The 20,791-nt window shown below is 52.0% G+C and overlaps 9 protein-coding genes across 9 annotated transcripts; 4 read left to right on the plus strand and 5 right to left on the minus strand.

The window, feature by feature from the left end:
• Nucleotides 1-937: 937 nt before the first annotated feature.
• On the plus strand, nt 938-5,419 carry EI97DRAFT_460851 (uncharacterized protein; the record flags this gene model as incomplete). Its single annotated transcript, XM_033801143.1, has 3 exons — nt 938-4,729; nt 4,778-5,115; nt 5,170-5,419. 3 exons carry the CDS (start codon nt 938-940, stop codon nt 5,417-5,419), a joined length of 4,380 nt encoding a protein of 1,459 aa, XP_033651202.1.
• A 521-nt stretch (nt 5,420-5,940) lies between these two features.
• On the plus strand, nt 5,941-7,936 carry EI97DRAFT_435834 (aspartyl-tRNA synthetase). Its single transcript, XM_033798959.1, has 4 exons — nt 5,941-6,062; nt 6,112-6,859; nt 6,914-7,372; nt 7,435-7,936. Exons 1-4 carry the CDS (start codon nt 5,964-5,966, stop codon nt 7,779-7,781), a joined length of 1,653 nt encoding a protein of 550 aa, XP_033651203.1. The 5' UTR covers nt 5,941-5,963; the 3' UTR covers nt 7,782-7,936.
• A 432-nt stretch (nt 7,937-8,368) lies between these two features.
• Nucleotides 8,369-9,221, minus strand: EI97DRAFT_383049 (uncharacterized protein; the record flags this gene model as incomplete). The annotated part of the gene is made up of 2 exons (XM_033795888.1): nt 8,369-8,926; nt 9,018-9,221. 2 exons carry the CDS (start codon nt 9,219-9,221, stop codon nt 8,369-8,371), a joined length of 762 nt encoding a protein of 253 aa, XP_033651204.1.
• Nucleotides 9,222-9,306: 85 nt separating this feature from the next.
• On the plus strand, nt 9,307-11,455 carry EI97DRAFT_423847 (HSP70-domain-containing protein). The gene is made up of 3 exons (XM_033797125.1): nt 9,307-9,572; nt 9,633-9,796; nt 9,846-11,455. The coding sequence occupies exons 1-3, from the start codon at nt 9,486-9,488 to the stop codon at nt 11,305-11,307; spliced, it is 1,713 nt and encodes a 570-aa protein (XP_033651205.1). The 5' UTR covers nt 9,307-9,485; the 3' UTR covers nt 11,308-11,455.
• Nucleotides 11,456-11,597: 142 nt separating this feature from the next.
• EI97DRAFT_403768 (uncharacterized protein) lies at nt 11,598-13,483 on the minus strand. Its single transcript, XM_033796513.1, has 2 exons — nt 13,111-13,483; nt 11,598-12,810 (listed from the first exon to the last, which is right to left on the minus strand). Exons 1-2 carry the CDS (start codon nt 13,370-13,372, stop codon nt 11,816-11,818), a joined length of 1,257 nt encoding a protein of 418 aa, XP_033651206.1. The 5' UTR covers nt 13,373-13,483; the 3' UTR covers nt 11,598-11,815.
• Nucleotides 13,484-13,634: 151 nt separating this feature from the next.
• On the plus strand, nt 13,635-14,563 carry EI97DRAFT_452197 (coenzyme Q biosynthesis protein-like protein Coq4; the record flags this gene model as incomplete). Its single annotated transcript, XM_033800397.1, has 2 exons — nt 13,635-13,851; nt 13,902-14,563. The coding sequence occupies 2 exons, from the start codon at nt 13,635-13,637 to the stop codon at nt 14,561-14,563; spliced, it is 879 nt and encodes a 292-aa protein (XP_033651207.1).
• A 61-nt stretch (nt 14,564-14,624) lies between these two features.
• EI97DRAFT_149291 (uncharacterized protein) lies at nt 14,625-15,640 on the minus strand. Its single transcript, XM_033793255.1, has one exon. It carries the CDS (start codon nt 15,424-15,426, stop codon nt 14,860-14,862), a length of 567 nt encoding a protein of 188 aa, XP_033651208.1. The 5' UTR covers nt 15,427-15,640; the 3' UTR covers nt 14,625-14,859.
• A 2,083-nt stretch (nt 15,641-17,723) lies between these two features.
• Nucleotides 17,724-18,275, minus strand: EI97DRAFT_444727 (uncharacterized protein; the record flags this gene model as incomplete). The annotated part of the gene is made up of 1 exon (XM_033799918.1): nt 17,724-18,275. One exon carries the CDS (start codon nt 18,273-18,275, stop codon nt 17,724-17,726), a length of 552 nt encoding a protein of 183 aa, XP_033651209.1.
• A 388-nt stretch (nt 18,276-18,663) lies between these two features.
• EI97DRAFT_444728 (uncharacterized protein) lies at nt 18,664-19,684 on the minus strand (the record flags this gene model as incomplete). Its single annotated transcript, XM_033799919.1, has 3 exons — nt 18,664-18,798; nt 18,834-18,901; nt 19,186-19,684. The coding sequence occupies 3 exons, from the start codon at nt 19,682-19,684 to the stop codon at nt 18,664-18,666; spliced, it is 702 nt and encodes a 233-aa protein (XP_033651210.1).
• Between the last annotated feature and the right edge of the window lie 1,107 nt (nt 19,685-20,791).

Below are 20,791 nucleotides of genomic sequence, written 5' to 3' on the forward strand. Positions count from 1 at the left end.
TTTTTGGTCCATCATCTTGCTCATCTCACTGCAGGCAGGGGGGAAAGAAAATAAAAAAAATGATAAAGACAGGAATACAGCTTGCAGTTGCATCTGGCTGCGAACATGATGTAGAATGTGCTGAAGGAGATCTATTGTATGGGTGTCTCTTGGTTAGGCATCTTAAATGGTAAGGCCTCTTTCATGGTGGATACTGGTAGCGTTACGGAGTACACGGTATACACCTGGGCAAGTACAGTCGCACGGTTTGACATACGGATAGTTGGATTTGGCTAAGGAGCACACTAACTCTTGCTAAGCTGCCGTTCTACTGTATGGTACAATAACATTGGAACTCTCCACATCTTAGAGGCACCTGATCGCTTCCAGGTACCCAATCCATCTGATTGGTCGTTTGCAAGGCGGGTGTGGGAGGCCCTAGGAATTGCAATCTTTTTCTAATGCGGATACTATGTGAGGGGGAACGAACAGCTGCAGGACATGAGTCCGGAGTACCTGCTCAGACCTTATCCTGAACTCCAGTTGATGCGCGCAGGTGAATACTGTTCTGACTTGTTGAAAGCGACGAGTGGAAAGGTTCCTTGGAAGCCTCGAGGGCTCATCCTGTGTACTGTTACTTATTATTATATATGCCAGCTATGACATAATCCAACTGGCATCACGTGCAAATCCTCACCGCCCGCCCAGACAGGAAAGCAGCTCTTCGCCGGACGACAAACACCTCGATCAACCCTCACCGGCGACCACCACTTGGGACATTTTCTTCCACAGCCCTGTCTGCATACGTCGCCGCAGGCCCCAACTCGACACTGGTGACACCGCCCTCTCCACCGCCCCCCCATTTGCACTTGTCCCTCTTTGCCCTCCGTCCCAAAAAGCCTCATCTCGCCATGGGCGTCTTCTTGAAGACCGCCGCTACCGCACCCTCGCGCAAAACATGAGAGCTGCTGTCGACGCTTTGCCGCTGACCAGCAGTGCCTCACAATCCCAATCTGCCGCTCCTACACCGTCCGAAATGGCTGCCTCGCCGCGGCCCAGCTCCGCCTCGGCCGCTCCCTCCTCCTCTGAGCGTGTCCCGCAGGTCCCCTCTAATGGATCCTCTTCCCCTCCAGCCCGCCCGTCATTGCCGCTCAATCAGGCGCCTTCGGGACGGCCTTCCCTCTTACGCGCAAGGAGCGACTTTGGGCCTCGCCACCACCGTCGCCTGTCCTCCGAGACCACTGATGATGCCAGTAGTACCGCAGAAGGCCACTTCAAGATCCGGCACGGATGGGACGACCAGCTGAACTCCGAGGAGTACAACAATCTCTTGACATCAAGTTTCTTCATGTATTACACAGACAAGAAGCATGAGAGTGGAGGTATCCCCAAGGACAAGGACAGCGAGTATCCACTGCAAGAATGGCGAATGCGCGATCGCCTCAAAACCGTCTCCGCCGTCCTCGCCCTCTGCCTAAACATTGGGGTTGACCCCCCCGATGTCATCAAGACGAGCCCCTGCGCAAAAGAGGAGTGTTGGATCGATCCCAGCGTGACGTCCCAGACGCCGGGCCACACACCCATGAACCAGATAGGCAAGGCCCTACAGAATCAATACGAACAGCTTAGCATGCGGACTCGCTATAAACTCCTGCTGGACCCTACCACAGAGGAGACGAGGAAATACACGTCTACACTGCGACGGAACGCGCGCAACGAGAGGGTGCTCTTCCATTATAACGGCCATGGCGTTCCAAAGCCAACTTCATCCGGTGAAATATGGGTGTTCAATCGCAACTACACTCAATACATTCCCTTATCTCTCTATGACCTCCAGAGCTGGATCGGAGCTCCCAGTTTATTTGTCTACGACTGTTCGGATGCCGGTCTCATTATCTCCAACTTCAACAAGTTTGCCGAAAAGCACCAAAGTGAATACGAGGAGGCGCGACGGAGAGATCCGAGTGTCGAGCACGTTGACTTCAGCGACTGCATCCATCTTGCCGCCTGTCGGGAAAAGGAATCCCTCCCAACGAATCCAGATCTTCCCGCCGATGTCTTCACGTCATGCCTGACAGATCCCATCACCATGGCTGTCAGGTTCTTCATACTCCAGAACCCATTGCCAAGTAATGTCACCATCAAAGACGCACACCATATTCCAGGCAAGGTTTCGGAGCGACGGACTCCCATCGGTGAGCTCAACTGGATTTTTACTGCCATCACTGATACCATTGCCTGGAACTCCCTGTCAAAGCCCCTGTTCAAAAAGCTCTTCAGACAGGACCTCATGGTCGCAGCCCTTTTTCGCAACTTTTTGTTGGCACAGCGTGTCATGCGAGTCTACCACTGTCATCCCGTCTGCCATCCAGAGATTCCCCAAACTCATGATCATCCGTTGTGGAAGAGCTGGGACCTTGCCGTAGAATTGATTCTAGCGCAACTTCCGGACTTGCAAGCACAGGATCGTGGCGAAAAGGAATACGTATATAGACATTCCGAGTTCTTCTCGGAGCAGTTGACTGCCTTCGAGGTTTATCTTACACAGGGCGCGGTAGAGCAGAAGATCCCAGAGCAGCTTCCCATTGTGCTGCAAGTCCTCCTCAGCCAAGTTCATCGACTGCGGGCTCTGATTTTGCTTTCCAAGTTCCTGGACCTGGGCCCGTGGGCTGTGAACCTTGCGTTAAGTATCGGCATCTTCCCCTATGTCCTTAAACTTCTCCAGTCTCAGGCAATTGAATTGAAGCCCGTCATGGTTTTCATCTGGGCTCGCATTCTCGCGGTGGATCAGTCTTGCCAAGCCGATTTGCTCAAAGACAATGGATATCAGTACTTCATCAACATACTGAATCCCAATTCCGGTGAGCATTTAACCTGGAAACAATATCCTACCACTTGGCTCATCTATCTAGGAATTCCTATTCTCAATGCTAGCGAGCATCGCGCCATGTGTGCGTTCATTGTCGCAATGTTTTGCAAGGACTACAACCAAGGCCAACGTGCTTCACTGAGTACCGAGCTGGTGGACAGCTGTTTGCTTCATCTGAAGGACTTGCCCAACCCGTTGCTCAGACAATGGTCGTGTTTATGCCTGGCGAAATTATGGATCAACTATGAAGAGGCCAAGTGGGTTGGAATCCGCTGCCTTGCGCATGAGAGAATGTGCGAACTCGTGGTGGACCCAGTGCCCGAGGTCAGAGCTGCCATGATATACGCTCTCACCGCATTCTTGGGTATCCGAGATGTAACTCCACAGGTTGCCTCCATCGAAGAGTCAATCGCGGCTATGATATTGGTCATGACCACAGATGGGAACAGCATGGTCCGGAAAGAGCTCCTGATATTCTTTTCGACTTTTATTTGCCGTTACAAATCCAAGTTCCTAGTTGCGGCGTTTGAGCACGTCTCAGAAGACACGCCCTTGGGCATCCACAACCAGAACCGCCTAGAGCACCTCCGCCAGGATGAAGCAAAAGAAAAGCGCCTCGACCAGCAACGAAAAGACGATGTGAAAAGTAACGGGGATGGCTTCCACACCATGCCTGAAGATCATCACAGCGACGGCTTATACATGAAAGCTAAATCATCTGCTTCGGGCACGTTACCGCCTCCCAGCTTTTGCTCCCAGAACACAATATACGCTGCGATTTGGCGGGAAGTGTTGGTGATGTCAGTCGATCCCCACCCGGAGATAGCTAGGGATGCTGGGGCTGTTGTTGATGATATCCTTCTGTCGCTCCTGGACTCTCCTCTGGCTAGATTCGTGCAGCCACACTTGGAGGAGATACTTCGGAACAACCCTGTTCCTCGTCCTAAGCGGAAAACTCACGAGGAGAAACCGGCTCAACCGCCGCCTACTCCCTCAACTCCAACCAAGGAACCAAGCTACCTGAATCTGATGGGCTCCTTGCGCCGCACCGGTAGCGTGGCAGCGTCCCTCAAGAATCTTTGGCGTGGACATGAGCCTCCAACTTCGCCACAGAAGCCTCATGATTCCGCGAGCAGCGACGGTGCACAGACTCCTGTCACTGACACGCGACCTAGCACGCCTGACCGCCTGCAGACCTTGGAAGAGCCAAAGACAAGGGGATTCGAGCCTAGAGACCTAGCGGTGGTGCCTGAGCTTCCTTTGAAGAGCGTGTTTTACGAGTGGTCTGTCGAATATTTCCGCGAGCCACAAATGAAACCTACGGAGGCGGATGAGCCTGGCAGCACGGACTATAACGGTCGACTCTGGCGGCGTAACCGCAACGACAAGATCATCGCGGAAACCCAGCCTTTAAAGGAGCTTGCCGTCCAAGGAACTTGGGAAACCAACATAAGTGTGTTTGACAACCTCAGGCAACCCTTGAAGATGTGTTTTCACCAGTTTGAGGACCATCTTCTTGTGACGGACAATCAGAACACGGTCAATGTCTTTGATTATTCGAAATCGCCACGTAGAATCAATTCGTTCTCCAATGGCAACCCGCGTGAATCGAGAATCACTGAAGTCCGCTTCATCAACGAGGATGACCAGGCTCTTCTGATGACGGGCTCTTCCGATGGTGTCATCAAGATTTTCCGCAACTATGATACCAGAGCAAAGACGGAGCTCGTCACAGCGTTCCGTGCGTTGACCGATCTTGTGCCTAGCAACAAGAACGCTGGGCTCGTCTTTGACTGGCAGCAAGGCCGTGGTCTAATCCTGGTGGCAGGAGATGTCAGAGTCATTCGTGTATGGAATGCCGGCACGGAGATCTGTACAAGTGTAAGTCACGTTTTACCTCCTCGGTACCAACACTGACGCTCGTATTAGGATATTCCTGCCAGGTCCGGGTCGTGCATCACTTCACTTACATCCGATCAAGTCGAGGGTCATGTATTCATTGCGGGCTTCGGCGACGGTGCGGTCCGTGTATACGATCAACGGCAGAAGCCAGCGACTGCCATGGTGAAAGTGTGGAAGGAACACAAGCAATGGATTACCAACGTACATCTGCAGCGTGGAGGCCAGCGTGAGTTAGTCAGTGGTTGTCGTAGCGGCGAAGTCAAACTGTGGGATATCCGAATGGATCGAAGCGTGAAGACTATCCAGGCGACGAGAGACACCCTGAGGACGCTCAGCGTGCACGAACATGCGCCGGTATTTGCTACGTGAGTACCGTTTGTCACTTTATCCTCTTTCCACTCGCTAACGCTTTGCTGCAGAGGTACCCAGCGGCACCAGGTGAAGGTCTTCAACCTCCATACGGGTTTGACCAACTCGCACTTCGAGCCATACACTGGCTTCCTTGGCGACCGTTCAGCAGCTATATCGGCGACAGTGTTCCACCCACATCGTCTGCTCATTGCTGCTGCTGCGTTGCACGATAATCATGTCAACATCCACGCATGCATTGACAAGAATAGGCCGTCCAAGACGGTCAAGGTATGGGAGGGCCCTCACTCTACGGGGTAGGCCATTTTTTGAGATGCGGCGAACTTCTGTGGCCGGCCCCAACATGTTATCAGCCGCGATGTTAATAGGTGGCTCTCATGTAAGCTGACTTTTGATGTTACCAAGCATTATAAGCTGGATTCGGAATTTGGAGGGTCTTTCATATATTGCATCTGGCCATCGAACCATAGATCTCGGATGTCGCTCGGATGGCATGTCGGACATCCTGATCATCCCACCTGGACAGGCTGGGTCTTCAACTTTTTGGGGAGCGACTCTTGGCATGAGCATAGGTCTATGGACTCACGGCTACAACTCTGTACAGTAATGGATAATCCGCCAAACCATCAAAGTGGTCGACAAACCATCGGCTTGGAAAGCTGCTCCTCCGCTCAATACTCATTACATGTGGCGCCATGTGGCGCCTGTGGCTTACCATTGGCAGGCAAGGATGTGCGTCTGTGGCGGGGTAATGACTGACTGACTGACTGTTAACTGCCCCACCATAGATAATTTGGATTCCTCTTAACTTGCAAACGTTGAGCTCAAAACCTCATTTGCAATCATGGCTGAGCCTCAACCGCCTGCCGCAACCACCGATGGGGAACCTCCCAAGGAGCCTTCCAAGAACGCCTTGAAGAAGGCTCAGAAGGAGAAGGAAAAGGTTCGTGTTCGTTCGTGCGCTTCCGCAATTCTATACTGACCCGACGTAGGCTGAGAAGAAAGCCGCCGCCAAAGCCCGCGAACTCGCTGAACGCACTAAACAACAAGCCGCAGCCGCCGAAGACATTTCTAAGGACGCGTACGGCGAGCTCCCCCTTATTGGAAGCAAGGACTTCAAACCCACTGGTGCTCAGCGCTCCGACCTTTCCGACATCGCCAGCCTGGAAGATAAGGAGATTGTCTTCCGATGCTGGGTTGAGAACGCGCGGCCGCAAGGCGCAAAACTCGCCTTCTTGAATCTGCGCCAGGGATTGAACACGGTGCAGGCTGTTGTTGCGGCGAGCGAGACTCTAAGTAAGCACATGGTTAAGTTCGCGCAGAACGTAAGCACGGAGAGTACGCTTGTTGTTACTGGGACGGTCAAGCGAGTGCAAGAGCCTATCAAGAGCGCTACGATTAAGGACTTTGAGATCCATGTTTCGAAGCTTTTCGTCGAGGCGAAGGCCCATGTGCTGCCGCTGCAGGTCGAAGATGCAGAGAGACCTTTGCCAACGGAAGGGGCGGCAGAGGAAATCAAAGAAGGGGAGGGTCGGCCGTTGGTAGGATTGAATACACGATTGAACCACAGGACGATTGATCTCAGGGCGAAGATCAATCATGCCATCTTCGTTATCAAGAGCGGAGTTTGCACGCTTTTCCAGGAGTTCTTAGGCCAGAGGGGATTCGTGCTAATACAGACGCCGAAGATTTTGGGGGCGGCGTCAGAGGGAGGAGCGAATGTATTTGAGGTCAAGTACTGTGAGTTGACGTTGGGGAAGGGCTGTCTCTGGTAGAGCTGACGATGTGTAATAGTCGACAAAAAGGCTTTTTTGGCTCAGTCGCCTCAGCTGGCAAAGCAGATGTGTATTGCATCGCGCTTCCAAAGGGTCATGGAAATTGGGCCTGTCTTCCGCGCCGAGAACTCTAATACTGCTCGTCATCTCACCGAATTCACGGGTCTGGATCTTGAAATGGAATTCCAGGAAAACTACCACGAAGTCATGGGACTCTTGGAAGACCTCATGCTCTTCATCTTCAAGGAGCTGAATAGCCGCTACAAGAAGGAAACGGACCTCGTCCGCAGCGTGTACCACGTTGAAGACTTCAAGCTCCCCGAGTCTGGGAAAGTGCCTAGGATCCCGTTCACGGAGGGTATTAAGATGTTGAGGGAGGCAGGCGAGGACTTGAATGATTACGATGATTTGACGACGCCGCAGGAGAAGCATTTGGGAAGATTGGTGTTGGAGAAATATGGCAGCGACTTTTATACGCGTAAGCTTACACACTCTATCTCATACGCCATGAACGAGACAAGCTGACTAGAGGTTTTTTAGTCGACCAATTCCCCCTCGCCATCCGCCCCGCCTACACCATGCCCTCTCCCCACGACCCCAAGCTCTCAAACTCCTACGACATGTTCATGCGCGGTCAAGAAATCTTGTCGGGCGCCCAACGTATCCACGACGCAGACCTTCTTGCCAAGCAGATGCGCGCTCACGACCCGCCTATTGACCCTGATGGCCCCGGGATGAAGGACTATGTAGATTGCTTTAGGTATGGATGTCCGCCACATGCTGGTGGTGGTTTTGGGTTGGAGAGGATTGTCCAGTTTTGGCTTGGGTTGCCCAATATTAGGATGACGAGCTTGTTCCCCAGGGATCCGCAGCGGGTGGCGCCTTAGATGGACAAGAATTTCTGCGTGATGCAGATGAATGGGCGTGGCGTCTAGTTGAGCAATGCACACAATAAGGGAAAAGGACAAGGAAATGCAATGGTATAGAGTCATATAAGCGGAAGGCTCGTCAATTTTCATGATTTAAGATGTCATCAGGCCTCGTGTCCACGTACTAGCCGGATTGCATTCATTGCGTGTACACGTTCCTTGTTCCGGTCCGGTTGACGGTTGTCCTCCATCCATGGCGTCACTTTGTTCTCCCGGCGTCTCTACAATGCATTCCACCACTCGCCGAAATGTCCTCTGTGGTACTTCCACATGATCTGTCGTCCAGCTCTGTCCGTCTAGGACGCTCGTCTCGGTGTTGGTCGTGCGGTGCGTGCATACGGCGTAAGTGGCTGCGTGTGGACCTTCCTCCATGACCGGCATGATTCAATACCACCATCTCGAACCCGTTCTTTTTGGTTTGCCATCCTGAGCTCACCCTCGTACTTGAAGCGGGGTATATGTATACCTTCTCCTTCGCCAAAAGTACCAGAGGACGTCTCAGCAACAGCACGTAGCTTCTCATATCCTCTGTCCAGTCTCTCTCCTCAAAGCCCTCGCAATCCCCTCTCCACAACCCACAACTGCTCTTTCTCTCCCATCCCCTTTTCATCAACCTCCTGCACCGCCCGTCCCACCAACAACGTAGTCTTCACATTCCCCCCATCCACCCACAACACCCCGTTCCTCCCCACCGCAACCTCGAACCCAACCTTCTTCGCGAGACCCTCTAGCACGATCACGCCTCCCTTCTTCCCCGCTAGTAGGCGCCTAGACATACCGAGAGAGATGGGGAACACCATTCCGCCCTTCAACGGGCCCAGGCCGTCACTTTTTCCCGTCGAAGGGTCCACGCACGTCAATTCTATAGGCGCACCGCCAGCGCCAAGGGAGTAGCCCGATGTTGTGGACGATGGAGAGGGGGACACGCGAGCGTAGACGAGTGAACCGGGCGGGAGTATCGGTCTCGTTTTACGCGTTGCGCCTTCGAAGGCGAGGTGTGGGAGGAGGGCGGGCGGCGTGTGAGGGGTTAAGGTGCAGGTGAAGGTTTCGGCGGCGGAGGCGTGGACGGTGGCTATGATAAGGTCGTGGGGTTGGGGGGTGTACTATTGTTTTGTTAAGACTTCGATGGAATGGGGGAATGGAAGGAGTTGAAGTGGAGAATAGGGTTTGGGGGATAAGACAGGGATGCCATACTCTTCCGCTGTTGTATTCTATCCACGCGGCATTTTTCTTGTTGTCCGTAGCTAATGCGCCTGCAATTGTTGCTGTGATGGTGTTTGGTGGTATATGTCGTAGACCGGGACCGAGGGTGAGAGGCTTCTTCGCATTTGTAGGTTTGGGAAGGGATTCCGGGGGTATTTGATCGCCTGGGAGTAGTATCGTAGTCGCGGTCGCCATCTCGTCTCAATTTACTGCGCCAATTGAGGAGTGTTGTTTGTTCTTGTTTCTATAGCATACCCCGCTGGCGACAAGGTGAGGTTCACCGCCAAGACGACCGCCAAGCATTGGGCAACTTTTTCCCAGCGGGCGGGTCTGGCACAATCTTGTGCGGGACTGCTCAAGGTCGTCCAGACTTTTGCTTTTATTTTCCTTGCACGCTTCCTGCATTTTCTGCCCTTCCTTTTTTAGCGAGGATACTTTTGAGATCTCGAACCTTCAACTATGAGTGCACAGCAAAATCCCGCCCAGCGGGTCGCAATTGGAATTTCCTTTGGAAATTCTTACAGTTCGATTGCATTTACGAGTGGGGTACGTTTGGCGGTTGAGAATGGTACCGAAGAGCCGAACGGGTACTGACGACGATTGCAGGAAGGCAGGGCGGAGGTTATTGCCAACGAGGATGGCGACCGTCAGATTCCTTCGATATTATCGTATGTGTCAGGGGAGGAGCTGCATGGTACTCAGGCGAAGGCCCAGTTGGTGCGCAACCCGAGGAATACAGTTGCATATTTCAGAGACTTTTTGGGGCAGGAGTGAGTACTTCCAGATTTATTGCTAAAACGTCCTTTCTGACGGGCACAGATTCAAGTCGATAGACCCTTCGCCATGCCACCAGTCGGCGCACCCCGTACCGCAAGAGTCGACCGTCGCTTTCAATATCCGTGACACTCCGGAGGAGAAGGAGAATACCGTCACCATCTCAGAGATCACCACACGCCACCTCAAGAGGTTACGGAACTCGGCATCCGATTACCTGGGGAAGAGCGTCAACTCGGCCGTTATCACCGTCCCCACCAACTTTTCAGACGCACAGAAGGAGGCGTTGAACAAGGCTGCCAAAGAAGCTGGTATCGAGGTGCTCCAGTTCATCAACGAGCCCGTTGCTGCCGTGCTCGCATACGATGCCCGTCCCGACGCAAAGCTCGCCGACAAGATCGTTGTGGTCGCTGATCTTGGTGGTACCCGCTCTGACATCGCCGTCATCGCATCCCGCGGTGGCATCTACACCCTCCTCGCTACACACCACGACTATGAAGTCAGCGGTTTCCAACTCGACCAGGTGCTTATTGACTACTTCGCCAAGGAATTCATGAAGAAGAACAAGTCCGCGGGCGACCCCAGGGAGAACGAGCGCGCCCTCGCCAAGCTCAAACTCGAATCCGAAGCCGTCAAGAAGGCCCTTTCAATAGGGACCAGCGCGGCCTTCTCCGTCGAGAGCTTGCTAAACGGCATCGACTTCACCGCCACCATCAACCGCTCCCGTTACGAATTGCTCGCCATCAAGCAGATCGCAGCCTTCACGCGCCTGGTAGCCCACGCCGTCGAGAAGGCGCAGCTCGACCCTCTCGACGTCTCCGAGATCATCGTGGCCGGAGGGAACGCCCACACCCCGAAGGTCGCCTCCGCGCTCTCCGCCGCTTTCCCCGAAACCACCAAGGTCATTGCCCCTTCTACATCCCCCACTGCCATCAACCCAAGCGAACTTGCCGTCCGCGGTGCCGCTATCCAGGCATCTCTGATCCAGGAGTTTGAGCTCGAGGATATCGAGCAGAGCACTCACCCTATGGTTACCGTTACCCCGCACCTTTCGCATGCCGTCGGCGTGCTTTGCATTTCTGGCGAAGAGAGCCATGGTATCTTCCACCCGATTGTCGACGCCGAGACGCCGCTTCCTGTAAGGAGAAGCGCCATCATTGCCACGCCTAAGGAGGGTGGCGATGTGCTTATCAAGCTTGCGGAGGGCGCACGACATATCAAGGTAACGAAGCCGGAGCCGAAGCCCAAGGAGGAGAAGGAGAAGGATGAGGACGACTCTGACGAGGACGAGGATGAGAGCGAGGAGGAAATCCGCGAGAAGACGTGGAAGGTTGGAAAGATTCTCTCCGAGGCGGCGTTGCGTGGTCTCCAAAAGGGCGCCAAGGTTGAGGTGCAGGTTAATATTGGTGCGGATCTCAGCGTGAATGCGATCTTTAGGGAGGTGGGAGGGAAGGGCGGTGTTAGGGGTATATTGCAGGGGCAGAAGGGAGTGAACGGGAGTGCATGAGGAACAGGGTGGAAAGCGTGGTGGTGATGGTGAGCTGGGAGTTTTTATAGACGGTTGGGAATATGACTTCGCTTTTTGGATCTATGGCCATACCAGCGATGATAAAATGTGTGTAGATAGGGCTCTGTTAGGGGGTTTAGAAGTGAAGCATTTCTTCTTCCGTGTTTGATGGCCCGAATGAACTTGGGTATTTGACGAACTTACTGCCATTTCCCATGTCCGACTGAGCACCTCCATGCAATTCCTCTGTAGCTACGGTTACCTAATCAGCACAGGGTCAATTGGCTAGAACCTAACAATGCTACGAGTCGAACTCTGTTCTAGAACATTTATACACAAATAGAGGCGCTCTAAAGCCACCTGCAAGGTCTGCTATATTGTTTCACCTTCTGGGAGTCTGATTAGATGTGAAAACAGCAGTACTGAGGACGTAGAGGCGCTGTTCAGCCGGAAAAGAGACGATAGAACTCCATCCAAATCATGTCTCTCGTCTTTACTTCCCCTCCCCTCACGCATACGAATGCTCCAACACCCTGAATCGCGGCGCCATCCGCCTCCCCTCCACAGTCTCCATCCAATCGTCCCAACTCCAACCCTCATACTTTCCCTTAAACGGCTCATAATGCCACAATCTATTCTTCCAATTACTGGAGTCGAGATCCGTCAATATCTGCTCCGCCCACTCTCTATCCTCCTCGCTCCACCCTACAGCACGTTCGAGATTCAAGTACCGCAAACGTCCGAGCGTGCGTGCCCTAACCAGCAAGTACAGATCATCCGCGCCGAATGCGCCGTGGCCATACCCACTGGTGCGCTGATTGGTGACGAGGGTGAGTGTCTCTAGGGGCTTGCTGTCGTACTTTTTGTCGGGGTCGAGGTCGTCTGGGAGGCCGAAGGACATGTCGATGAATTCTACGGCCATGGTGAGGCTCTTGAGACACGGAACGTACTCGAGGATGGTGTTGAGCTGGCCCGATTGGACGAAGGGAACATTGCGGACTACGAGGTGGGTGAGTGTTTCTGCGTTGATGGAGACGGTGGAGAGGACGTCCGTGTGGTTCAGGACGGCGCAATGGGAAAATGAGAGGCTGGTTAGCTTCGTAGGCCGGTGGGGGGAGTCGTTGAGGATGCTGCTGATTATGGAGCCGCTGATTTTGCCGGAAAACTGTATGTGCTGCATTTCCTCTGACCACTTCCACGGTGCTATTGCAGAGCCGGAAGCGTCCTCGTCCTTCGTGGAACAGCGGGGGAAATAGAGGCGGCGGAGGTTAGGTAATTGAGAAACAGTGTGGCCGAGTTCTTGGAACGAGATGGTCGTGAAGACGAGGGAGAGGTCTAGATGCCGGAGGTTCTTGCATTTCGAAAGGGCGGCCCAGCAGTTGACGCCGAAGGACGCTTGTGGCGCAATGAAACATTCGAGTGAGGGTTTGGTGCGGTTCAGGAGGCGGGCGGTGGTGGCTTTGTTGCCCTGGTGGACGATGCGTGAAAGATCAAGGACTTTGACTGTAAAGTATGTGTTAGCTGTACTGCTTCTTTTCCAAGTCCTACTGAACAGTCCCCTGCGCTTCCTCCGTAGGTAGGGTGAGTGATTTTAGGCCAGCTACGCTGCTGCAAACTGTTTATGTTGCTAAGAAGCTAGGTTCTAAGGATTATTACGCCTGGACAGAAGCGCTGTGAAGGCTATTGCAAGAAGATGTCATACCTGTGCGGCTCCTGGCTGTCTGATTGAACGTGAAAGACCGCAGTACAGAGGAAGTGCATGGTGCGCTCAGTTGGATGTGGAAAGGAGAAGGTGGGACGTACCTAGGCCAGCTAAGTCACTTTTCTTGACGTGTATATTCCGGGAGGGGCAAATGGCACGAACAAAGAGATCGTAGGCTTTTCCAACAAGGACAGGCTCCCTGTAGAGTGAGCCGATTCCTATATTATACCATTGCCTTGAGACGAGGCAGAAATGCGCGAGGTCTGATTGCTGGAACGACTCCACATAGGCGAGGACTTGAAGTAAAAGCTCGTCCGGAAGATAGTTCGTGTGAGCAGGAGAGCCCTGCGGCACAGATTTCATGTTAGGCGTCTTGTGAGGATGACAGTTTCGTGAGTATCGGGGTCGGTGGGCTTTAGGTGTGGCGATGTTGGGTGGCGGTGGTCATGGTGGTGCATTCTTCTGGACCGCGGTTCATTCAAGACTTGTGCAAGTGGAAGTGACGTCTTATCGATAAGAAATAAATACAGATGACCAGATCAGATCTACCCCTGCTTGGCACATCTGGGCATGAGACAATACCAGAGGCAGGTCCAGCTCTCTTTTCACAGCAATCGCTCCCTTGATGTTTGCGCCCATCAAGCAACCGGCTGCGGAGGTCCTCCGTGTATCATACAGGTGTGCGTCACACTCTCTTTTGCTTCCTGCAAGCTACAGATGCTTCTCCGTCTTGAACCGACCTCCGCCGAACTATGAGGGTCATGTCCCTCTCACAGGCTTAGAGAGGCTGGGGTTGGCTGTTGGTTCCGGAATTCTGAGCTTTGTAGATCCAAGGAGAGGAGGCAAGTCTCTCGATGGAGCTGCGTAGAGCTTGGTTGTTGACAGAACTCAGACCTGATAGCAGCTTTTGGCGAGGCAACCGCGCAACCCTACTTCATCGACCAACTACGGAACCGTATGCTCCTCAATCCCACCGGCAGACGTATCCTCCGTGACCGCCCTCGCCTTACATCTACCTCCCTCGATATTCCTCGTCTCCGCGCTCTTCCTTCAAACACATTAGGCTATGCATATATCGAATGGCTGGACAGAGAAGGGGTATCTCCCGACACACGAGCCGCTGTACGCTACATCGACGATGAGGAATGCGCTTATGTGATGCAGCGGTACCGAGAGTGTCATGACTTCTACCATGCGCTTGTGGGTCTCCCAGTCTTCAGAGAAGGAGAGGTCGCTCTCAAAGCATTTGAGTTCGCTAATACCGGCTTACCCATGACCGGATTGGCGGTATTCAGCGCACTCACCTTGAAGAAGGCCGAGTGGCGGAGATTCTGGGATATATATGGCCCTTGGGCAGTGAGGAACGGCGCAAAAAGTGACGACGTTATTAATGTATATTGGGAAGAGGAACTGGAGACCGATGTTGATGAACTACGAACACGACTGGGGATCGAAAAGCCGCCGGATCTGAGGGAGATACGGAAAGCGGAGAGGGAGAGGAAGAAACGAGAGAAGGAGGCAAAAGAGGCTGCTATAGGCGCAGCGACTATGTAAAGTCAGAAAGACTTGTAATATACTTCGTAAGTTTTCAGCACGTCGGTTGACCAAGACAATTCACAGTTGCAGCACACGAAGACGATCTTGATATAATTATATTGCGATTGTATACACCAGGCTGGATACAACGATCTATGCAAAGTACTAATCATTCATCTTGCGCCCCAGCATAAGGATGCAGATGGGTTCGCGAACGAGATTGTCCACTTTTTCCAGCACACACTTGTCTTCAAGACACACTAGCTTCGGCATACTCTCCCCTTTGGGACAGTCGCGGCGTTGCTGACTCGGGTTTACACCCTGTCCCCATAGTTCAAGTGGATGAGAGATGCCCTACTGGATGTTCGAGTAGTTTCCTCATCCACATCCTTCAGAAGGTTTGCAACATTGAGGATGGTTACCCGACGTTCGACAACAGCCGTCTCTACCCCTTTAACCATGTTGAAGGCATTCGTTACGGCGTCCACACCATACTCACGCAGAAGCCGAAAAATCATGGTTACTTGAGGATTCTGCGCGAGACCCTCGAACACCGCGCGGATGTCAGGTGCAGTGGTGCTGGCAAGATATAGAGCCACGGACGCGTTGGCCTCTGCGTCGAAAGCGTGGTCTTCCAGGAGCTTAATAATTGCAGAGGTTGCGTCGTCTCCGTTGAGATGACGGAAGACATGGCTAGGAATCTCCGCTTCAGACACATTGCTAGACGAACGCTCAGGTGTGGACAGAACGTCGCTGAAAGGATCGTTTCCTACACGCTGTCGACGGTCAGCCAACTGAACCAAGCACTTTGCAGCTTGCATCTCGGCCTCAGACCAGATGCGAATGGGGGGAGTTCGGTTGCTATTCATGTTTGAAAACATGTATCGGTCTTTGTCTGGTAGGTTGGAGTCGGGAACTGTTAGTGCGCTCTGGTTCAGTGCGGTTGGTTGTGTTCAAGGGTTGGGTTGCGGTAGAGAGGAGCCATCGCTGCTCGGAGAAGGGGGATTTGTCTGTGAGAGCGCAAGGGCGACGTGGGTGAAGAGTCGCTACATTGTGAGTCTTCCATGTCTTTCACATTGTGTACAGGTCGTGTATATACAATAACCTCCTAAGATTTAGGCTGTTAGCAAGGTCGTTGACAGATCCGTCTTCATAATATATGCACTATTCAGCACTGTCTCGGACTAGCTGAAAGACCCGAGGACTGACAGCTATTTGCTGACTTATTTGAAGTCATAAGGCGAGACATAATGCCACCTGTGAGGCATCAATGAGTGCTACAATCGTCACAACCAAAAGGCGGACACCATGTTCAGGTGCAAAAGAAAGAGGCTGGTTGTGAGGGCAGGAAGCTGTGAATTGAACAGCTCGAATGGGATGGTAAGACCTTCCTTAAGGCTCTATAAGCTCTACAAGGGAATCCAAAAAGGTCTATGGTGTAGGATGTCTCTTATCTTTTACGCAAGCTCATTGTTCGAGAGTGCTGTCTTAGTGACTAGCTCACGACCCAGTCTACCTCACATTCAAGGTTGCACGGAATATTTTCGATCATCATGTAAATGTAAGTACAGTAATAGTATTGGAAATATTTATACCAGTTGATTGTGGGTCTGAGTATGCAATCTTCCACCGCCCCCTAGCATAGAGCGCAGTGGTTCCATTCTGCTACCTTGTCCCACATCGCCACGGCTGCGTCATCAACTTCGCCATTCATGGTCTATAGCTCCAGTATAACACTTGAAATGGTGCTAGAACTGACTTACAGATTGCCGTTCTCGACGCCTTGGAGGAGGCTGGCCACCTTGCCAAGAATCTAGCGCTCGTCAAGGTGGTCGGGTTCTACGTCCTTTACCATGGCGAATGCAGTGCGAACAGCGTCCAGACCATACTCTGCTTCGAGCTGCAAAGCCTCAAATCGATCTTCGCCCTCCAGATTCTGAAAGAAGACATCCAAATCCCAGTCGTGGCCCGAGTTGTTCTGGGCGGCATCGTGGTTCAGGTGTTCGTCCGCTGCGGCTAAGCCCGCCGTCACACCTTCTGGCCCACGCTCCTCTGGGGGAACGAACGTGGTGGGATCGAAGGTCAGGTCGGCAAGTCGATGATATGGCTCTTCCTCTGGAATGCCAATCACGAGCTCGACCAGGGCCTCCGCTGCCTCCCACTCCTGGTCAGAGTAAGTGGGGATTCCACTGCTCATAGGCGGCTTCGTATTACCAGCGCTCATCTCCATCAAGCTGCATGCTGCTTCAACGTCTTGCACGGAGACGTTGCAATTGACTGCAGTTGCATTGGACTCCGTCATGTTGCTGTTGTCTGTGGTGATGGACATCGTGGGTTGGTGGATACGTACGTAACTTAGTGGGTACCAGTGGTTTCCTTTGAATGCTCTGGTTGAGTTGATTCCGAAGTTGCCCTGAGGAGGATCAGAGATTTGGCGAAGAGGAAGGGGTCTTTGTATAGGGGCGTGAGGGCGGATCTCGCATTGTACGTCTACTAGCTCTTTTGCATTGTCTATATACGGCGCCTGTTATTATGCACTTGTTTCCGTACATTTGTACGGTTAGTTGTAAGTTGGTTTGGCTCCGCGGGAAAAACGAGACTTTAGGAAAGGGAAGGGGGTCTTGCGGCGTGAGCTCGCCATGGCGAAACCGGGGTGAATTGAGCATGACGAGGCGGATATGTCATCGGCATTGTGTATTTACGATGACCTTCATGTTCTAGCAGTGGCTGTGACATGATCTGTGAATCCCAAGGCTTGTATATTCAGAATCTTAAGAATAGGAAAGACTCTCCCAAGCAGCTAAAATATCCCTCCTAAATTTACTAAGACAAGTCCGGGCAAACACAACTCGATTCTTTTGGAGGAAAACCAGTCGCAGTAACGGCATGACACTGTCTAACACACAAGTCACTGTTTCAAGACAGGAGGAATCGAATGTAATATATGTTATTGAAGTGGACTAACTGAGAAGTAACAGAATTCCCATCAGTTAGTCTCAGATACGAAAGTGTGCATTCCTCCAACGACACCCTAGCATAAGAGTACCGTAGTTCCAACACGCTGAGCCCTGTGCATCAGGGGTTGGGCTTTACAGTCCAATGCAAAACCATGGCAATGTTCACCAAGGTTTGTAGATCCAATTTCCCAATATAGCACATCGAACACGGTAGTACTCAGCTACAAGTTACCACCCTCCACATCCTTGAGCAGCATGCGCACCTTAACAAGAACTTCCTGCTGGTCAATGAGATTGTCTTCAACGGTCGTTACCATGTCGTAGGCAGTACGAACCGCCGTCCACCCGTATTGCGCCAAGAGCTTTGAGGCCATGAGACACTTCTCATCGCCTTCCAGGTGCTCGAAGAAGTCCACGGCAGCTGAGTCATCCTCCAGAACGTCCTGGGCCGGACATTGCCCTATGGACTCATTTAGCATAGTAGGGGCCGTGGACATATCATCTGAAGAATAGTGTTCAGGGAGCTGGAAGGTCGTCGGATCAAAGCTGGTAGGGCCGAAGCCATGGTACGGTTCCTCCTCTGGAATACCGATCTTGAGCTCTACTAAGCCTTCTGCGGCCTCCAGCTCAACCTCAGGAGGCGTAGTCATCGCGTGCTGTGTACCATCGGTACTAAGCTTAATCAAAATGTTGGCTGCCTCCAGATCGTCTTGGGAAAGCGTGTAATCTACCGCAAGTGCGACGTCGCCTTCCGACATTTGGTCATTGTCCATACTGGAAACCTTTGTGGGTCAGAGATTGTTGGGACACTTGTCTGATAGCAGTGGGCCTGTCCCCGGTGGTCGGGTTGAGGTTGACTGTACCAAAGTCGTTGTGCGATGAGAATTGAAGATTTGGTAAAGAGGAAGGGGTTTTTGTATAAAGGCGTGATAGTAGATCTTGCATTGTACGTCTCCTATTTTATTTCCTAAAGGTTGCATTGTGTATATACAGCGCCTGTTACTATGCACCTGTTCTGTTAGTTTACAGGTGAGTTGTAAGTTTGACTGTGCAGGAGGAAAAGAGACTTTAGGAAAGGGGAAGGGGGCCTTGCGTAAGAGGGCTACCCTAGGGTATAGTTAAGAGGGGTTAGGTTGTACATACTCTAGGGTAGTACGGCGGCTATGGCATTTGCATTGGGTATATCCGAAGACCTTCGTGTTCTAGCCCAGTGGCTGTGTAAGTACGATTGGTGAAATTGCACCGTGTGATTAATACGAATAGGAGAAGCCTCCTATATCTACCAGAATATACTTTCTAGGCGAATCATAATAAGGAAATTTTTTTCTCACAAGACATTTCTTTCTCAGCACGGCTAGCAACACCAAGGGCATCTCACTGTTGAGCACACTGGTATACACTATTGAAAGAGAGGAGATGTTGCATCATCTTATTTGATTAAGCTACATGAGACGTACCAGACATGAATGTGTTGGTCTCAGTGCTAAGTATTCATCCCCCCAACAGCACCCTTTCATAAGGGCGCTGTAGGTCCATCGCGCGACCAAATCCTATCAGAAAACTCCTACATGATCTTCCAACCCTTCGCATATTCCCCACCTTAGGGTGAAAGGCGCTATCATGCATAGTAATCCACTCCGAAAACACACTCCGAGCGGGGATCAACACTCACCTATGGCTTACCGTCCTCCACCTCCTTGAGGAGCGTCGCCATCTTGGTGATGATCTCGCCCTGTTGCACGAGGTTGGGCTCGATGGTCGTCACCATCAGGAATGCGGTGCTTACCGCCGTCAGTCCATACGCTGCTAGGAGGCCAGATGCGATCTGATTGTTCTCATCACCTTCCAGACGCTCGAGGAAGTGGAGGACTGCCGCATCATTCGCCGAAATGTCCTGGGACGGATACTTTTGATCCTTAGTCTCCGTCTCCGTGGAAGCATTCTCGTCTGCGGTAGGATTGAAAGTCGTAGGGACGAATTCATTCAGTGAAAACACTTCCTGCGGGATACCCATCTGCAACTCCACTAAGCCTTCGGCGGCTTCTAACTCGTCCTCAAAGCGCACGGAAATTCCCGTGCTCGATGACAGCTCAACCAAGATGACTGCTGCCTCAAGTTCCATCTCAGATAGCGTGTGGTTGGCCTTAGTCGAGGCGTCATCCGCGGCTTGGTGGTTGTCCATGTTGTAGATGTTGACTGCGAGTGATCAACTGCTGAACTCCCTGATGGTGTTACTTTCGGTGGGTCGGGTTGTACCGCATAGAAGTTTTGCGTAATGAGGGTCTGGCATTTGGAAAAAGGAAGGGGTCTTTGTGTGAGGACGTGAGGGAGGGCTTGCATTGTACATCTCCTATCTCATTTGCATTGTGTATATACGGAGCCTGAAGTTTGCGGCAAATTCATAGAATCTATCGTGAAAGTTCACTTCAGCGAGGAACATTCCCAATATTGTGTAGCTATGTATCGGGCCGGGGTCGCCAATGCCAAGGACAAAATATTGTGTTGGAAGGGATCTTTGACTGGTTTGATGCGGCTACGTGAAACATTCAGTTTTCGGTGAGGTTCAAGGTTGAGATATTTGATATTTTGTCGATCTTGATGAACTCCACAATTGCCTATTCCGCAATAAGCCAATCTGGAAACCAATTCTCCTCCAAGATCTGTCGAACACATAATCAACTTGCCGACACCCATGGCATGAAGGACAACCCATCCAGAGGAGTGAGCGTTCGGTTGATCTCGGAGGTTGGTCTTCTCAATAACCACTGCCCATATTTTGTCTAGTGGGGTTAATGCCTTGCATAGCGGGAATTTTGGACAGTCCGACTGGAAGCCAATTAATTTCCCTCACTCATCTGGACGGCTTTACGGAAGCAAGTATGGAACACGAGCCGCTGAAACCGTTTTCGAACACTATTTATATGTGCCCCATCCGAAGAACGCTTGCTTAGTAGCCGTTTCGCTTGTCGCTGCAGTATGAGACATCACAAACAGCATTTTAAGATAGGATCTGCTAGAAGTAATGCGTGTCTCTTGTTGCTGGGCGAAGCATCATTACAGACCGAGCCAGCCATCTAAGACAAAGGAGTAGCTAAACTACCGGTAGGTTGTTCACACCGGAAGCACCGCTCTGTGAGCTCTTGGTCCGCACAAATGAGCAAGCCAACCTGACGCATCCAGATTAGTTACACTATCCCTAAGAGATGGTTCGACTCGGTGTTTAGCGATCACAAACTGGCACTTTTCATATTTCGTCGACAGGAGTTGACGGAATCGACGGAAGGCAAAA

The sequence above is a fragment of the Westerdykella ornata genome (assembly GCF_010094085.1).
Source record: "Westerdykella ornata strain CBS 379.55 unplaced genomic scaffold EI97scaffold_25, whole genome shotgun sequence".
NCBI classification, from domain to species: domain Eukaryota; kingdom Fungi; phylum Ascomycota; class Dothideomycetes; order Pleosporales; family Sporormiaceae; genus Westerdykella; species Westerdykella ornata.

What these genes read in the sequence shown, in the direction of transcription:
- EI97DRAFT_403768 (XM_033796513.1), bottom strand. Translation starts at nt 13,372, where the DNA reads ATGAAATCTGTGCCGCAGGGCTCTCCTGCTCACACGAACTATCTTCCG. An exon ending in AAGTGACTTAGCTGGCCTAG is followed by an intron (nt 12,811 to 13,110) that starts GTACGTCCCACC and finishes CATACTTTACAG; the next exon opens with TCAAAGTCCTTGATCTTTCA.
- EI97DRAFT_435834 (XM_033798959.1), top strand. Translation starts at nt 5,964, where the DNA reads ATGGCTGAGCCTCAACCGCCTGCCGCAACCACCGATGGGGAACCTCCC. An exon ending in CTCAGAAGGAGAAGGAAAAG is followed by an intron (nt 6,063 to 6,111) that starts GTTCGTGTTCGT and finishes GACCCGACGTAG; the next exon opens with GCTGAGAAGAAAGCCGCCGC. An exon ending in TGGCAGCGACTTTTATACGC is followed by an intron (nt 7,373 to 7,434) that starts GTAAGCTTACAC and finishes GAGGTTTTTTAG; the next exon opens with TCGACCAATTCCCCCTCGCC.
- EI97DRAFT_423847 (XM_033797125.1), top strand. Translation starts at nt 9,486, where the DNA reads ATGAGTGCACAGCAAAATCCCGCCCAGCGGGTCGCAATTGGAATTTCC. An exon ending in CGATTGCATTTACGAGTGGG is followed by an intron (nt 9,573 to 9,632) that starts GTACGTTTGGCG and finishes CGACGATTGCAG; the next exon opens with GAAGGCAGGGCGGAGGTTAT. An exon ending in AGAGACTTTTTGGGGCAGGA is followed by an intron (nt 9,797 to 9,845) that starts GTGAGTACTTCC and finishes TGACGGGCACAG; the next exon opens with ATTCAAGTCGATAGACCCTT.
- EI97DRAFT_149291 (XM_033793255.1), bottom strand. Translation starts at nt 15,426, where the DNA reads ATGTTTTCAAACATGAATAGCAACCGAACTCCCCCCATTCGCATCTGG.